Raw genomic sequence first — 16,121 nt, forward strand, 5'->3', positions numbered from 1 at the left:
CCTCCTCAGCTGCGGTGACTGAGGCCACCCTCCTCAGCTGCGGTGACTTAAGACACTAATCCAGACAAGCCTGACAGGACGAAGGCACCCGCAGGCGGTCTGGGGCACTCCAGCCAGGCGCGCCCTACAGCCCCCTCGATGCAGCCTGTCCGCCCGATCTCCTGACCCCACCCCGCACCCAGCACCTGCGACGCATGCGCAGCCGAGCGTTTGCCCGGCCGTAGCACGTGCCGGAGACGTAACCCAGCGGCAGGGGCGCCACAAGGCGCACGCGCCTGAACTGAGGGCGGAGCCTCGCGAGGAGAGACCTCGCGAGATCCCGGCCCGCGGTCTCGTGGCCGCCCCCTGCTCCTCGGCCTCCCGGCTGCGCCGCAGCGTCAGCTTCGCTCGGCTTCAGCAGCGGTCTCCGCTCCCCGGCGTCCCGGGCCCGGTCGCCTGCCGCCGCACGCCCGGCCTAGGCCGCAGCCCCGGGCCCGCGTCGCACCGCCCCCTATGGGCCCCGGCTGAGGCGCCGCCGCCGGCCGCGGAGCCCCGATGCTGGCCCGGAGGAAGCCGGTGCTACCGGCGCTCACCATCAACCCCGCCATCGCCGAGGGCCCGTCCCCCACCAGCGAGGGCGCCTCCGAGTGAGTGGGCGGGCCCTGGGCGGAGGGGCGTGGTCTGAGGGGACGGCCGCCCAGACTGAGAGGAAAGGGGCGGGGCCTGAGCAGAAAGCGGTGTGGACTGAGGTGAGAGGGGCGTGGCCGTGGAGACTAGAACAAAGCCTGGTGAGAGGGCGGGGCCAGAGAGGTGAGGTGTGGTCTGACAGCTGCTTAGCCGGAGAGGAGAGGGGCGGGGCCTTGAGAGAGCCCTGTGGCCCGTGAGCACAGAGGGGTGGGGCACGAGGTGGGTGGGCGTGGCCTTGAGAGCATCCTGGTTTTAAAAGAGAGAACCTTGGAGTCTGAGGATGGCAATGGCTGAGGCGGGTTGGGGAAAAGGGGCGGGGTCTTACAGGGTGGCTCTGCTGCCAGGAAAGGGGAGCTGAGGAGGTCGCATGAGCACAGAAAGCCGGGTCCTGAAGGAGATGGAGAGGGTTCTGAAAGGAGAACCAAGCAGGCGGAAGGGATGTGATACCTGAAAGGGGTCGCGGGGGTGGAGGGGGTGGGGGGGAAGGACTGAGGCTTTCCAGATGGTGAGACAGAGAACACGGCAGGGTTGCTCAGTCTCGTGAGGTGGGTGGAGTGGTTTCAGGTACAGAGCCTGCAGGAGATAGATGAGGCCTGTATGGGGGACGTGGTTCCCTGGGAGGAAGACAAGGGTGACTGGCTCACTGGGATGGGGTGGGGTACATGACATTCCTGAAAGAGGGTTGAGGGAAGGTTCATCAAATAAGGTTGGGTATAAGGGTTTGCTGGGAGCACAGGGAGGTGAAGGCTGGCCTTCCTGCGGTGAAAGGGGTGTCCCCAGAGAGCACAGACCAGGGGGTTGTCTGTCAGAAAAGCTTAGGGGAGGCATTCCTCTGTGGGAATATCAGTGTGACGGAAGGACTCCCCAACGGACAGCAGAGTGAGGGCCCAGTCAGGTTGGTGGGGTACCTGAGAAGTAAGGTAGGTGTTGAGGGTCCGACAAGGTGTAAAGATGGCCTGGGGAGGTTATGGGATGCTGTTGTAGGAGTGGGTGTGGACGGTTTCCAATCTGGAAGTCATGGTAATGACATGTGGGTACCTGAGGTATCTGAGAAAGTGCCTGGGGGACCCGAGCCCACAGTGAGGACGTGTCAACCAGAGAAGTGGGTGCAGTGCCCTGGAGGTTGTGTTGTGCTACCAACGCTAATGGGTTAGAGCAACCATTGGGAGTTATGGGAGCTGAAGGCACTGAGGTACTGAGGGCTGCAGTGCAGCCTGTGGTACTGTATGACCACTATATTCCCTCCTAGGGGGCTCACAGTATGGGAGAGAACAGGATGGGATGGGTGGGTGGCTTGCTCGTTCCTGAAGACAGAGTGGTAGGAACAGATTTTTTAATTGCCCCTGACACTGAGACATGAAGATCACCAGTTTAAGCTAACCTAGGCTATAGAGTGAATTCAAGGGCAGTCTGAGTAACTTTTAGACCCCATCCTGAAAGATAGAGCCCCTGTCTAGAAACCCCGAGTGAGGGGCTGGCAGAAGTCATGCGCTGGAAGCCTCAGGTTTGATTAGCATAACCACACACTATTAAATCACAGTTGTGGCTGCTACCGCTTTAGTCAATCACCTTAGAGTCCTGGTTTTTGGATGCAGAGTTACTTGAAATTCCCTCAGCAAAAGTGAGGTCCTGGCCTAGGCATTGGCACACCTGGCCTCTAGCTCCTTCACCGCCTCATGTGGTCTCTCTGGGGCAGCTTGTCACAATGCCTCCATACATGGGGATCCTGGAGTGCAGGCCTGGGGTTTGGGTCCTTGGCTCATCCTCTGCTCCTGGGGCTCTGTAGGGCGAACCTGGTGGACCTGCAGAAGAAGCTAGAGGAATTGGACCTGGATGAGCAGCAAAGGAAGCGACTGGAGGCCTTCCTTACCCAGAAGGCCAAGGTCGGGGAACTCAAGGACGATGACTTTGAAAGGATCTCAGAGCTGGGAGCTGGCAATGGTGGTGTGGTCACTAAGGCCCAGCATAAGCCGTCAGGCCTCATCATGGCCAGAAAGGTGAGGAGGCCAGGGTGGGCATTTGTGCTGTGCTCAGCTTCTCAGTCATGTGATGCTGGAGCAGGGTTTCACTGTGTAGCCCTGGCTAGCTTAGATCTTGCTATGCAGACTAGGCTGTCCTGAAACTCAGGGAATTGCTTCCCCCTGCCAAATTCTGGATCTGGGGATGTGCTGTATTGGGGAGTGCTGGCCTAGCATGCATCAGACCCCAGGTCCTTCCTCATCCAAGACAAAACTATTGCCAGGACTGGACTGTGAACTACTGGCCACTAGCTAGAACAAGGCCACATGTGGAGTTTCCATGTCTATTAGTCCGTGGTGGTAGCCTTGGCTCAGTGGGCAGAGCTAGGTTCCATCCCCAGTGTGTGGTACATGCCTGTTGTCCCAGGAAGATCAAGAGTGCAAAGTCATCTTCAGCTGCATGTGGAGTTCCAGGCCAGCCTGTGCTACATAAGATCCTACATGGAAAACTAAACAGGTTCATCAGTCTGATCTCCAGAGAAGCAGGACTGCCAGATGTACACATTCGTACAGCAGAAGGGTTGATCCAATTTGGAGCCATGCTGGGAATGAGCCCAGGGCTCAGTAAACCAGGCAAGCTCTGACCACTGAGGAAGAGTGGACAGTGTGATGGTGGGTTTGCCTCTGTGCTGGGGCCTCAGAGTAGCCCTGAAGGCCACTTTGGAGCAGTGTCCCTGCTTCCCTCCTCATGGTTGGATGAGGACCACTCTGTCATGGTTCAGTTTCCTGCTTTTCTTTAATTTGAAAGCTCACAGCCTCAGCCTAGCAGACCTCCATTCCAGCCACAAGGAGGCTAGTGAATGAGTGTTTGCTGAGCCCCAAGGGCTTTGGCCAATGAGGTGCAAGAGGCTGAGCTGTCCTCACTCTGCAGAATTCTGACCAGCTGAGGGGGCCCCTCTGCCTGCCTGCTGGCTCCTCTCCATTAGTGCCAAGAGTCTCCTTAAGGTATGGAAAGGTGAGATAAGGACACCGCCAATTGTGACAACTGTACATCGGTCTCTGGTGTTTCTAGAAGTCTTGAAAGAGTGGCCTGTTGAGCAAAGGGAGCCACATCTTCCCTGCCCGGGGTTTCCTGTTCAGTGTGCCTCTCTCTTCCCTGGAATCTCCAACTGCCTAGTGCAGAGGATTGCTGTGGCATTCCGAGGGCAGCAGGGACCTGAAGAGGAGTCCCGAGTCATTGTGGGAACCCAGGAGCTCCCTGACATGTTGGCTGCATCAGAGGTGCAGAGTGTGTGGACAGACATCTGGATGCAGGTCACCCCTGTATGGGGCTACTTCAAAAGTTGTCCCCACTGCTCCCTTGGTCAGCATGCCTGCTCTGTCACGTGATTATCTGCCATGATGGACCATACAGAAGGCCCAACATGTCTGCACGCTCCATCTGTTTGTGACTGGTCCAGCCTCCAGTGACATCCTTGCTCTATTATAGTCCCAGGCACCTTGTGCTTTGAGCCAGATAGGGTCAGCAGAATTCAAGTAGGGCTGTGACAAACCTGGACTGGAAGCTGCTTCTCCATGGCCAGTGGCTTTTTTGCCTGGAACTTGTGTGACCCAGAGGCCATGTCTCCATGCCAACTGATCCCTACCAAGGGCAGCATGTGCAGAGCTGGTGTGTGTGGTTGTTGGGAGTTGGTGACAGACCTGTGGCACAGTGAGAGTGAGGCTAAGGCTGCGCTAGGATTGCATGCTCTTGGAAACATCCACATTTCATGGTCCAGGCTCTGGACTGGCTGCCATGACATGTCAAAGGTGGAGCCTCCTGAATCTTGCACTGTAGGCAGTACACATCTTGCAGACTCTGTTTCTAGTCAGAAAGGAAGTGAGATCCAACCCTTGCATCCCATCTCTACATCTCACTGACAGAGGAGGATGGCTCTGCTCAAGGCCTGGCCACACTTCCAGCAGGGGACACACAGAGACCTACAGTCAGGCCTGGACCAGGGGCAGTTCGGGTGTTTTCATGCAGTTCCATGTCCTCTGGGAAACTGGGGGCAGTACAACTCATTGATAACCAAACAGACCCTCAGCTGCTAGTCCCTACCCAGCAGGACTAGGGCAGAGAAGTTTCTGCATCAGGTAAAGAGATGACAGCCTTTCATGTGCCTCCTCCAGGATGTCCACACAAGATGGAGGTGGTAACACTTGCCCCTGGCTTCTCATCAGGGCGGTTGGCATGCTTGTGGGGGCTCACTGCACTGTCCACATTCCTGTCAGTGCTTCCTCCTCCACCTCAGAACTTGTGATGTCCCACCAGCATCAGATTAACTGTATCCAAGAAGCTCTGTGGTGACTGAGAGCCTCCCTCATCTGTGGCCTTGCCCTACTTGGAATGCCTGATGCACTCCGGGTCTCTGTTCTGCATTCGCTTCTATCTTGCCCAAGGTTCTCAGAATGGACCTGGACCTCCACAGGCCCGGGTAATGTGAGCACCAAGAGATGCAGTCCTACTCCACAGGCCCATGTGCAAACACTCTTAATTAGTAGGACTGAGGCAGAAGGCATGGGCTTAGCACAGGTGTTGGTTGGGCCTAGTGTTTGTGAGGCAGGGCCATGAGATGGTCCAGACCAGTCTGGGCTACTGTACTAGGCCTGATTCAGCTTTTGGGGTTCTAGAATGTTTGTGGTTCACAGATGAGGGATGCTCATCCTTTGTGTGTAAAATACCATTCTCATGTGTTTTACTTGCTTTCTGTTGTGGTTTGGCTTAGTGTGGTTTTGAGGAAACATTTTTGAGACAGGGTCTTACTACATAGTTGTGGTTATTTAGAACTCACTTTGTAGATCAGGCTGGCCTTGAACTCAGAAAGAGCTGCCTGCCTCTGCCTCCTGAGTGCCAGGATTAAAGGCGTGTGCCATTGTGCCAGGCTGGCAAAACTCTTGCTCTGTTGCTGAAGCTGACCTGGACTCCTGAGCCTCCTGAGGGCAGGGTCCTCAAGTGTGTGTCCCCATTCTGGGCTTCCATTTTGTGGTTTTATTTATTTTATTTTATCTTGGTTTTTTTCAAGATAGGGTTTCTCTGTGTATCCCTGTCTGTTCTGGAACTCAACTCTGTAGACCAGGCTGGCCTTGAACACACAGATTGCTTGTTTCTGCATTCTGTGAGCTGGGATTAAAGGTGTGCACTACCATGCCCATCATGGTTTTAACTTTTTATTTTTATTTATTTATTTTTTTGGGGGGTTTTTCGAGACAGGGTTTCTCTGTGTAGCTTTGGAGCCTATCCTGGCACTCGCTCTGGAGACCAGGCTGGCCTCGAACTCACAGAGATCCGCCTGCCTCTGCCTCCCAAGTGCTGGGATTAAAGGCGTGCGCCACCAACGCCTGGCTTGAACTGACTTTTAAAGAGCCCATTCCAATGATCAGTTATATCAGGCTCTGCCCAAGTGGCCATTTGGAGCAAGTCCTCAGATGAGGTGCCCCCTGAATCAGACCCCTTTTGGTATGTGTGTGCTGGGATGCTCTCCTTGCCTGACCCAGGGGAGGAGGGAGCATCATGGCGATGTGTTCCTTTGGCCTGTTGGGATGGATGTTGGTGTAGTGCCGAGTACCCTTGTTTGGGACTAACACCATCGCCTGGCCTTACTTTCCCTTTTTTTAAAAATCTTCATTTAGGCCAGTTTTACTGAAAGACTAAAAGCATTGCGTCCCCGGGGGCTGTTACCCTAGCCTATCTCAGGCACCTATGAATCCTCTGCCCATTTGTGGATTTGCCTGTTTTAGGCATTTCTTGTGGAGTCTTGTGTCTGGGTCTCTCACTGACCATGATGTCCTTATGGTCTCACCACATTGTGAGTGTCAGCTGCACTCCTGCTCATGGTGAATAATATTCCAGTGTGTGGGCAATCATGCTATGTGCCTGTCAACCATTTGGGAACCCTAATATTCCCCACTTTAAGCATTGGAAACAAAGGTACCTGGGCACTCATGTAAGGCCATGTAGGTGATGTCTTCCCTTCTCACAAGCATACGCCCAGGATTGGGTCTGTGGGGGCTTTGTGGCCAGAATACCCTTCCCCTCACTCAACAGCCACTCTTCCCCCTTGCAGCTGATCCATCTGGAGATCAAACCAGCCGTCCGCAACCAGATCATCCGGGAGCTGCAGGTGCTGCATGAGTGCAACTCACCCTACATTGTGGGCTTCTATGGGGCTTTCTACAGTGATGGCGAGATCAGCATCTGCATGGAGCACATGGTGAGGGCTCTCTGTTCCCATCCACCCTCCTTACCCACTGCTCCCGGCGGGGGTGTGGGGCAGTGGTGAGTGGGGCATGAATTTGTGGTCTTTGGGACCCAGGGCAGGATGTGGTCCCCACATTACACATGTGCCCACTGTGGGAAGTGGGTTCCTCTTCTAGTAGCTGTTTGTCATGCTCTGAGCTGGGGAGAATGCACTCAGGCACGTGGGCCCCAGCTTCAGATGGGAGCCTGCACTTCACTCTCTAGATAACAGTCTGGGTCTCCAGACTTGGGCAGGATGGAAGGGGGACAGTGAGAATCCTACCCTGTCTCTGCCATGCTCCCCAACCTGCTGTGCCAGGTGCCAGACCCCTGAGACTCACCTGCAAGGCTTGGCGGCTGCTGTGGTTCTCAGCTGTGCCTTGCCAGTGTGCAGACCCGGGGACCATTTTGTATGGGAAGCAGGGAGTGAATGTGAGCTTAGATGCACCTAGCTGGTGGGAGCCCCTCACATGGCCTTGGCCTGTCTCTCCCTTGAGCCTACCCTGTTTGCCTCAGGGAGGAGCAGGCCCGGGTGTGTGGCCCCCTCCTCCCATCTCTTCATAGATGTGTCGTCAAAGGCCTCCTGGTCCTCTGTAGGAAGGGGACTCTATCCTGTGTGTCAAAGAACTTGACTCTCACTGCCACAGTGGCTGGCAGCCCAGCTAGGCACAGTGCTACAGGAGTGCTCCAAGTCTGCAGGTACCTCCCACACTGGGCAGCTGTGTTGATATATGAGGCTCCCAGAGGCAGAAGGATTGCCTTGAGTTTGAGGTACTATCACAGAACAAAACAAAACCAAGCCAAGCAGTGGTATTTTTTTTACCATCTCAGTCTAGGGAGGCAGAGGCAGCAAGAGAGGAGTGCAAGACCATATGGACCCTGTCTGAAAGGATTGAAAAGAAGGCCACTCTGACCTTCCTTGCAGATGGAATTTGGTTGTAAATCGTAGATCACCTGCTATGGGTGTGTCCTGGGAGGAAGGGTAGCTTGGGGGTGGTGTTGGGTGGTCATTTGACTGGTCCTGGCTCTAGTCCACTTGCAGTTTTAGGATGCCACAGAAACTGTGCTTGGCTCCAGAGGTTACACTCAGTGACTGAGCCACCTGCTTAGCTCCTAGGGACAGGCAGCAGTGGGCTGTCCTCTCTATTAGTGGCTTGTGCTAGACAGCACACCAGAGAACCTGTCAATCACGGGAGAAGGATGCAGCTGTGGCCTTTGGTGCAGCTCTGAGTCCCACTTTATGGTGGTTCACATTCAGCCAGACCTTGGGAAGGGCAAGATGACACCCAGGCTATAACAGTACATGTGCTGTGGCCTGCCCTTGGGCTGACAGGACCTCTGTCTCCTCTTATATGCTTGTGTACACAGAGCGCTTGTCTCTGATATGTAATGTTTCAGCCCCATCTTAAGAAAAGGCTCCTGTGGGGTAGAGCTGTTCATCCCACCAAGAAGAAGGGGAGGGAGAAGTGGGGTCCTGCCATCCTCTTCCAAGGCCATACTTCCCACCAGGACCACCTCTCAGAGGCCACCTTCCTAGCTCCCACTGCAGAACCAGCTGTTACTTACTGTACAAGAGGAGCTGCTGCTGTGTGTCCTTAGGTATGACACAGCTGCTTGGAGCCTGCTGGGGTGCTCACACTGTCCTCCACAGTGTGTGTGGCAGCTGTAGAGGCGTGTCAGGGAGAGCAGAAGATTCTGCGACTCAGCCTGCTTCATCTGTGTTTGAGTCTTTCACAAGAAAATATCTGATACAGCTGGGCAGTGGTGGCGCACGCCTTTAATCCCAGCACTCAGGAGGTAGAGACAGGAGGATCTCCATGAGTTCAAGGCCAGCCTGATCTACAGAGCAAGTTCCAGGACAGGCTCTAAAGCTACACAGAGAAACCCTGTCTCAGGAAGAAAGGAAGGAAGGAAGGAAGGAAGGAAGGAAGGAAGACAAAAACAACAACAAAAAAGAAAATGTGTGGTGCTGTCTGTGATGTTGGCGTTTTCTCTGAGCTGCCAACCAGCTCCCACATAAAGACATGGAGACTTACTGTTAATTATGAAGGCTTGGCCTTAGTTAAGGTTTATCCCACTAGACTCTTTTAACTTAATTTAACCTGTTTCTATTCATCCTTTACCTTGCTTTCATTCTGTATGTCCTACTCCATGGCTGGCTGGCTGGTCCCTGGTGTCCTGCCTCCCCAAGTTGAAATTCCTCCTCCTACTTACTCTCCCTGCCTCAAAGTCCTTCCTGCCTATACCTCCTCTCTTGCTATTGACTGTTCAGCTTTTTATTAGACCAATTAGGCCTTAGGCAGGTAAGGAAAAACAGCAACACATCTTTACATAGTTAAACAAATATTTTGCAACATAAACAAATGCAACACATCTTTGTATAGTTAAACAAATAATCCACAACACTGTGATGGTGACAGTCTATAGAGCACTAGGGGCACATGCAGGGACTTGCAGGTAGTATCTGAAGTTATGCATCTTGCCCTGGACACTATGACCAGGCTATGATCATCCAAGCTCACACCCAGGGACTCTCAGCCATGCCTAGGGATGTGTATAGCTGTCACACTCAGGGAGCTCCTGGTGTAGAGTTGGGAAGAGGCCAGTTAGGCCTCAGCAGATAGGCCAGGCCCTCCTCAGCACCCCGCATGGCCCAGTGTGGCCTGACAGAAGCAGTCACCCCTGCTGCCCTCGGTAGACAGCAGCCCTGTCCTTTCCCCAGTGCCCAGCCAGGGCCACCTCCAATCTTGGGCTCCAGTGACTCTAAACAGCTGCACAGGCCCACTGGGAGGCCAGCCACCTGGGTGATAGTCCACCTGTGTGTCCTAGCAGCTCCAGATACGGCTGGGTTTTCTGGACCTGCCCTGTGTGTCCCTCTGAGCACTGTGGCAGGGGAGTACAGGAGAGGCCCCTTTCTGACCTCATCTTCTGAGGTCCTATTTTCCTGTGTCAGTTTGGAAATACACACAGGTGTGACAACCTGGACAGTATTTCCTTATCTGTTGAGTATAATCAGGCTGGTGCCCTGGGTGTGAGAAACAGCCATATTGGTGATCTGTGGGGCACAGCCCCCTGAGGGCAAATGGCTGTGAGTCAGGCCTGTCCCATCTTGTCCAAAGAACTCCAGTGTCACCACCTTTTCCCCACTGTTTCTGAAACAAGGAGCTGGCTCTTGTAGAGGTGTGGTCTGTCACCACCATCACTCAGGTTCAGGGCTCCACAGCCTCCCACACCACTCCCCTACCTGGGGACCTGTGGAGAGCCGAGGCTGCTGGTGGTTGGGCTTCTTGACAAGGCCAGCTCCTCAGCTGCTGCCATCTCTGCATGTAGGATGGTGGCTCACTGGACCAGGTGCTCAAGGAGGCCAAGCGGATCCCTGAGGACATCTTGGGGAAGGTCAGCATTGCGGTGAGTTTGCCAGCTGCTGGTGTTCCACCGGCAGCTTCTCCCTAGGAGACTGAGCAGGTCAAGTCCTCATCTTTTTGGGGTTCTCTGCTAGCCCCTCCATGACCACACAAAGCTGGCTATGGATCGAGCACCCATCCAGCATTTAGGAGACAGGCAGCCTGGTCTATATAGTGAGTTCCAAGTCAGATAGGGCTACAGACTGGTCATCTCAACAGTTGGCTGAGGCAGGAGGATTGCAGTGAGTTTGAGGCTACCCTTGGCCCTGTGCTTTCAAATATAGACAGTGACCATGTGCTTCCTACAGGTGTCTGTGTGGGGCTTGGGTATTTAATGTGGCGCTCAGCTGCCATGGCACTATTCTCCTGTGGTTGGGGAAGGTCGTTGCAGCCTAAAGCTGGTGCTGTCGGCACAGAGGTTACCTACCTCTGACCTGGCTACCGTGCTTCTTCCCTGCAGGTACTCCGAGGCCTGGCATACCTCCGTGAGAAGCACCAGATCATGCACAGAGGTAAGTGGGTGTGAGTGCGTGCGTGTGCACGCTGCCACAGCAGGCTCAGCCTCACCCCTTGCCGTGTCTCCAGATGTGAAGCCCTCCAACATCCTGGTGAACTGTCGCGGTGAGATCAAGCTGTGTGACTTCGGGGTGAGCGGCCAGCTGATTGACTCCATGGCCAATTCATTTGTGGGAACACGCTCCTATATGTCTGTGAGTGTCCTGGCCTCCTCTGCACACATTCTTAGTAGGGTCCCTGTCCTATTGCTGCCAACCCCAGCTCTGTACCTGTCTCCTCTCCAGCCAGAGCGGCTACAGGGCACGCATTACTCTGTGCAGTCGGACATCTGGAGCATGGGACTGTCGCTGGTGGAGCTGGCCATCGGGAGGTACCCCATCCCCCCACCTGATGCCAAGGAACTAGAGGCCAGCTTTGGCCGGCCTGTGGTCGATGGCGCAGACGGAGAGCCCCATAGTGTCTCGCCGAGGCCCAGGCCGCCTGGACGCCCCATCAGCGGTACGGGACAGGGCAGCTATCTTGGGAGGGACAGATATGGGACCAGCTGCCATCCTGCTGGGCCTTTCTCTGCACCAGCTGTCCTCTGGACGGGGCATGCTGTGGTCAGCAGTCCTCAGATGGTCCTAGGCTTCCTGGGGACAGAGCTGCAAGCAGTGAGCGTCTCACCCTAAAGGCCAAGGCAGCTGCACCTGTTGCTGCCAGCTGGAAGGCCGGAAGCTCCTCTCTGGGGCAGGCATTGGCCAGCTGCTGGGTTTCCCAGCATTTCCTCACGAAAATAAGTGGGGCTGGGGTGCAAAGGGAGCCAGTCACTGCCAGCAGCCTGTTCCTCAACCTGGTGACATCCCTGGGGCTAGGGCCTCACCTGCACAGGAAGCCAGGGGTCCTGCGGAGACATCCAGCCCTTTGAGTGGCCACCTCAGCCACTGGGGGTCGGGGCAGAGTCCTGGTGTGGGGACAGCCTGTGCAGAGTGCCAGGTGCTAGGATTTAAGCAGCTTGTCGGGGAGTGTGGACATTTTGTGACTGGAAACGGCTAAACTCTGAAGCTTGCTTCTTGGAGGCCCTGCCGCCCAGTGGTTAGTACATCCAGAGCTGGGAGAACCTGTCCCCTCTAGCTAAAGGAACTCACATGTTCTGATGCCTGGCCCTCAGTCCCCTCTAGACATTTCCTGTCAGGGAGTGCACACTGTGTGACTATGTGCCTTGGTCTCACTAAGCACAATAGGAAGTTGCTGTGTGTGGCTGGACTTGCTTGCTGTGTGTCCCTTTAATGAGCAGAGAGCCCCCTCCTGGCTGCGCATCCTGACACTGGATTACAGGGCATGTTCTTCAGCTGACTCCTTGATGGCACGGGGAGGGGGGTGGTGGGGAGGGGGGGCAGTCTTCTGGCGAGCTGTGATGGTGACACCCAGGCCAGCTCACTACCCTGCTGCAGCCTCAGTGCAGCACCCGTGGCTGGACAGGCGGACAGCACAGTTCAGCAGCTAGCCATCAGTGCCTTGAGCAAGGCTCACCACCTGTCGGCCCCCTGCTCCATGTCCTCAGCAGCTGCTCTGCAAGGTCATATCAGTGTCCTTGCTTAGTCACCAGACCCCTCCCCCACCTGCCAAGCCCTAAGAGTGCCAGGGGCTGTGACTGACTGGGCTGGGAGCACCCCCAGTTAGATGAGTGATTCCTTGGGATATGCCTGCAGGAGTGAGGCCAGGCAGGGGCACCCTCTAAGTTTTGTCTCCCCCAGTTATCTGTCCTTTGTCCTGCCAAGTAGGTCATGGGATGGACAGCCGACCTGCCATGGCCATCTTTGAGCTGCTGGACTACATTGTGAATGAGGTGTGTGCCCTTGGCCTTCGGAAACTTTTCTCAGGGAGTTACCAGACCCATTGTGGATGTTGCCTGGGGGAGGGAACTACAGCCCTGTTGCAGATGCTGTGAGCTAGGGACACCTGGAATACCCCACGCACACCCAATGAGGGGCTAGGTTTACTTCAGGACCTCACACACAAGGTGATGTTTCTTCATAGCACCCCTGTGGTCCCCACCTTCCCCAGTAGGAAGTTAGATGTGTTTGGGTCCAGAGAGCTCCTGGAGCAGGCTTGCTTCTGACCTACTACCCTTGTACCTGAGGCTAACGCAGGAGGATGGCCTTGAGTTCAGTCACATAGTGAGTTCCAAATCAATCTTAGCTACAGTTCGAAACCCTGACTCAAAAGGATAAACTGCCGATAATGGAACAAAAAATCCAAGCCTGTCTCAAGAAGGAACCAAGGTCATTTGTGGATGTACATCCCCAGGACAAAGAGTCACTGGTGAACATGGGCTGTGGACCCTCCTGGCCAGCTATGACTGAGCCTGGGTGACAGGGTTGCCACTGTTCCTGGCAGTGACTCCAGATCAGCTACTGCTTCTCCCAGGAAGTCCTGGAGCCACGCTTCACAGGAAGGGCTCCACCTGTACCACAGGGCGTCTCCGCCCACCAACTTGATGGTATTGAAAAGCTAAACTGGAGAAGCTCAGCACAGTGATTGAGTGGCCAGAGTCCCTGCAGCCACCCAAGTGACCCTTCCCTGTCCTTCACAGCCACCTCCCAAGCTGCCCAGTGGTGTGTTCAGCTCGGACTTCCAGGAGTTTGTGAATAAATGGTGAGGTGGGGCCCCGGGGATGGGTGAGGCAGCTCCACACTCCAGCCATTGGCTCCTGGGCCAGCTACTATGTGCAGTTGGGGGTCAGTGTGTCCCCCAAACCTGGGGGCCTATGCACGGCCCCTGGTCCTGTCCCAGAGGTCCCACCCAGTGGACATCTGTTGGGGGAGGTGGTTAGCTGAGCCTCTGAATCCTCAGTCCTTGAAGTTTGGTCAGCTGTAGTGAGGTGTTTTCTGAACACAATGGGGCCAGGAGGCAGGCTTCTTGTGTGCTGAGTAGTAGAGTTGCAAGCTCCCTCTGCATTCGCTAGTTCATTAGAAATTTAGTTGGGGGGTGGGGGCTGGGGTTGCACTCCTGACATCCCAGCACTCTGGAGGACAGTTATCCTCTGCTAGTGAGTTCAAAGGCAGCCTGTGCAACATGAACCCAAAAAGAGTTAAAAATAAATAAATAAAGGGCTACTGGTAGGCAGCTCCCCACACACACACACACACACCTCAGAATGTCTGGACTGTAGCTAATGAGTGACATTCCCAATTTGTCCCCTCATCCCAGCCTCATTAAGAACCCGGCAGAGCGAGCGGATCTGAAGATGCTGATGGTGAGTGGAGGTGTGACCTGTGCTCAGGTGCTGTGGGGCTGTCTGCATGGCCACCTCACGCCACCCAGAGGCCCGGGCCATCCATGAGGCAGGGATTTTCTGTGACAGGAAAATGAAGCCCTCTTACATGGTGGGATTTACGGCAGACCTCAGCAGTCCCATGGCACAGGCCTAATCTGCCTTAAGCGCCATCTGTCTCTTAGGCCCCTGGAAGAGAAAGCCATGCTAGTCACGGGTGTGGTGGCGCATGCCTGCCGCGCTAACATAGTGGGAGGCCAGCCTCAGCACTAGTGCATCTTCTTGGCACCCTGGGAGTTGAGGCAAAAGTATTAAAATGCCAAGGTCGTCTTTGATTGCATAGTAGTTTAGGGCTGTCACAAAAGGAAAAAGCAGTGGGGTCACACACCGTTAATCCCAGCACTCTGGAGGATCTCTTGAGTTGGAGCCAGCCTGATCTACAGAGTGTGTTGCAGGATAGCCAGGTTACGCAGAGAAACCCTGTCTCAAAAAGCAACAACAAAAAGAAGAAAGCCGAGAAAGAGGAGAGGGTGTCCTGGCCCCACTGTAACCAGGCCAAACCTACCCTGTGAAGGAGGCACAGGCAGGGTCATAGGTACTGTCATTTATCCCCACATACCCTCAGCCAGGCTTGGGGATGTGCAGCTGTTCTGAGTGGAGTTTGTGGCCTGGAGCAGGCAGAGGCCAGGGGCACCCCCACACAGAGGACATCCCAGGCTGTGACTGATGCCCTGCCTCTTTCAGAACCACGCCTTCATCAAGCACTCCGAGGGGGAGGAGGTGGACTTCGCAGGCTGGCTGTGCCGAACCCTGCGGCTGAAGCAGCCCAGCACACCCACGCGCACTGCAGTGTGACAGCCATCGCCCAATAGCCTCTGTCCTTGTTCCTGTCGGCACCGTGGCTGCCCCTGGGGATGGTGAAGCTGTGTTGTGGCAGGGGACCTGCTTCCGTGCGTTTGCAAAACCAAACAAAATGGAGAAAGAAAGCTGCCACTGTGCTCCTGGCCCATTGCTCGCGCTCGCCAGGTGGAAAAGGCAGGGCTGAGGGAGGGAGGAAGCAATGCCTCTCCATCTCCCTTCCTCCCCAAGGCCTCCTTCCCCACTGAGGGTGTGGGAGCAGGGTCCCTTCTGGCCCCCAGTGGACTCCAGGGAGCACAGCTGAGGCGCTGGCCTGTGCTGAGCTGACTCAGCCCCATGCACAGGAAATGCCCTGCTGCCCTCTGGGGTAGAGAGACCCCAGCAGATCTGAAGAGATCTAGATAAGAGCCTCCTCACAGCTTGTAGCAACCACACAAGGGCTGGGCGGCCCTTTCACCTCTGCCCACCCACCCATCAGAGTCAAACTCAGCCCCAGTGGGCTGTAAGGAAAGTGGAGAGGCCTCTTCCAGTTCAAGGATCCTGAGGCTAGAGCGTACCCCTTAACACTTGTAAAAGTCATACATGCTGACATGGACCCAGAGTCAGCACTGTAGAAGTAAGTGCTGGGGCTTGTGGTCCCGGCTGCATGTCATCGGCCTGCACAGCTCAGCTGCAGAGCCCCAGTTGCTAGGAATGGGAGGCTGTGAGGGGGCTGAGAAACAGGAAGTGTACAGTGCAGTGGGGGAGGGGCTGCCCCTCCACCTCACTGCCATGAGTTATGAGTCTTGTGGAAGCCTGTGGTACCTGAGGCAGGAGGATGGCAGTTTCTAGGCCAGCCTGGGTTACATAGTGAGAACATGTCAGTGATCACAAGAGTGCTGAAATCATACTTGTGGGACTTTGTGTGTGTGTGTTTTCATGTTTCTGTTTCTCCAGACAGGTTTGCACTGTGTAGCCCTGGCTGTCTTGGAACTCACTCTGTAGACCAGGCTGGTCTCCAACCCAGAGAGATTTCCTCCCATGCCTGTCTTTTGTGTTGGAGACACAAGGTCTCTGCAACCCAGGCTAGCCTGTAAATTGAGATTTTCCTGCCTCTGCCTCCTTAATGCTTCAGTGGTAGACATGAGCCATAGCTAGCAACCTTTGCTCTCTACCTGCCTCTCCTGACCGCCATTTTTATTTTT

At 55.2% G+C, this 16,121-nt stretch overlaps 1 protein-coding gene across 2 annotated transcripts; it reads left to right on the plus strand.

Moving 5' to 3' along the window:
- Nucleotides 1-318: 318 nt before the first annotated feature.
- On the plus strand, nucleotides 319-15,826 carry Map2k2 (mitogen-activated protein kinase kinase 2). 2 transcript variants are annotated; one of them, XM_027419280.2, is made up of 11 exons: nucleotides 320-626; nucleotides 2,453-2,663; nucleotides 6,731-6,877; nucleotides 10,234-10,311; nucleotides 10,768-10,819; nucleotides 10,893-11,017; nucleotides 11,108-11,321; nucleotides 12,587-12,651; nucleotides 13,399-13,460; nucleotides 14,016-14,061; nucleotides 14,824-15,826. In XM_027419280.2, exons 1-11 carry the CDS (start codon nucleotides 535-537, stop codon nucleotides 14,932-14,934), a joined length of 1,203 nt encoding a protein of 400 aa, XP_027275081.1. In that variant the 5' UTR covers nucleotides 320-534; the 3' UTR covers nucleotides 14,935-15,826. The 2 variants fall into 2 exon arrangements, with proteins under 2 accessions (XP_035301185.1, XP_027275081.1); XM_035445294.1 differs by lacking the exon at nucleotides 12,587-12,651 and having other exon boundaries at nucleotides 319-626; nucleotides 14,824-14,922.
- Nucleotides 15,827-16,121: the final 295 nt, after the last annotated feature.

Source organism: Cricetulus griseus, chromosome 5 (assembly GCF_003668045.3).
Source record: "Cricetulus griseus strain 17A/GY chromosome 5, alternate assembly CriGri-PICRH-1.0, whole genome shotgun sequence".
NCBI lineage: Eukaryota > Metazoa > Chordata > Mammalia > Rodentia > Cricetidae > Cricetulus > Cricetulus griseus.

What these genes read in the sequence shown, in the direction of transcription:
- Map2k2 (XM_027419280.2), top strand. Translation starts at nt 535, where the DNA reads ATGCTGGCCCGGAGGAAGCCGGTGCTACCGGCGCTCACCATCAACCCC. An exon ending in ACCAGCGAGGGCGCCTCCGA is followed by an intron (nt 627 to 2,452) that starts GTGAGTGGGCGG and finishes GGGGCTCTGTAG; the next exon opens with GGCGAACCTGGTGGACCTGC. An exon ending in GAACACGCTCCTATATGTCT is followed by an intron (nt 11,018 to 11,107) that starts GTGAGTGTCCTG and finishes TCTCCTCTCCAG; the next exon opens with CCAGAGCGGCTACAGGGCAC.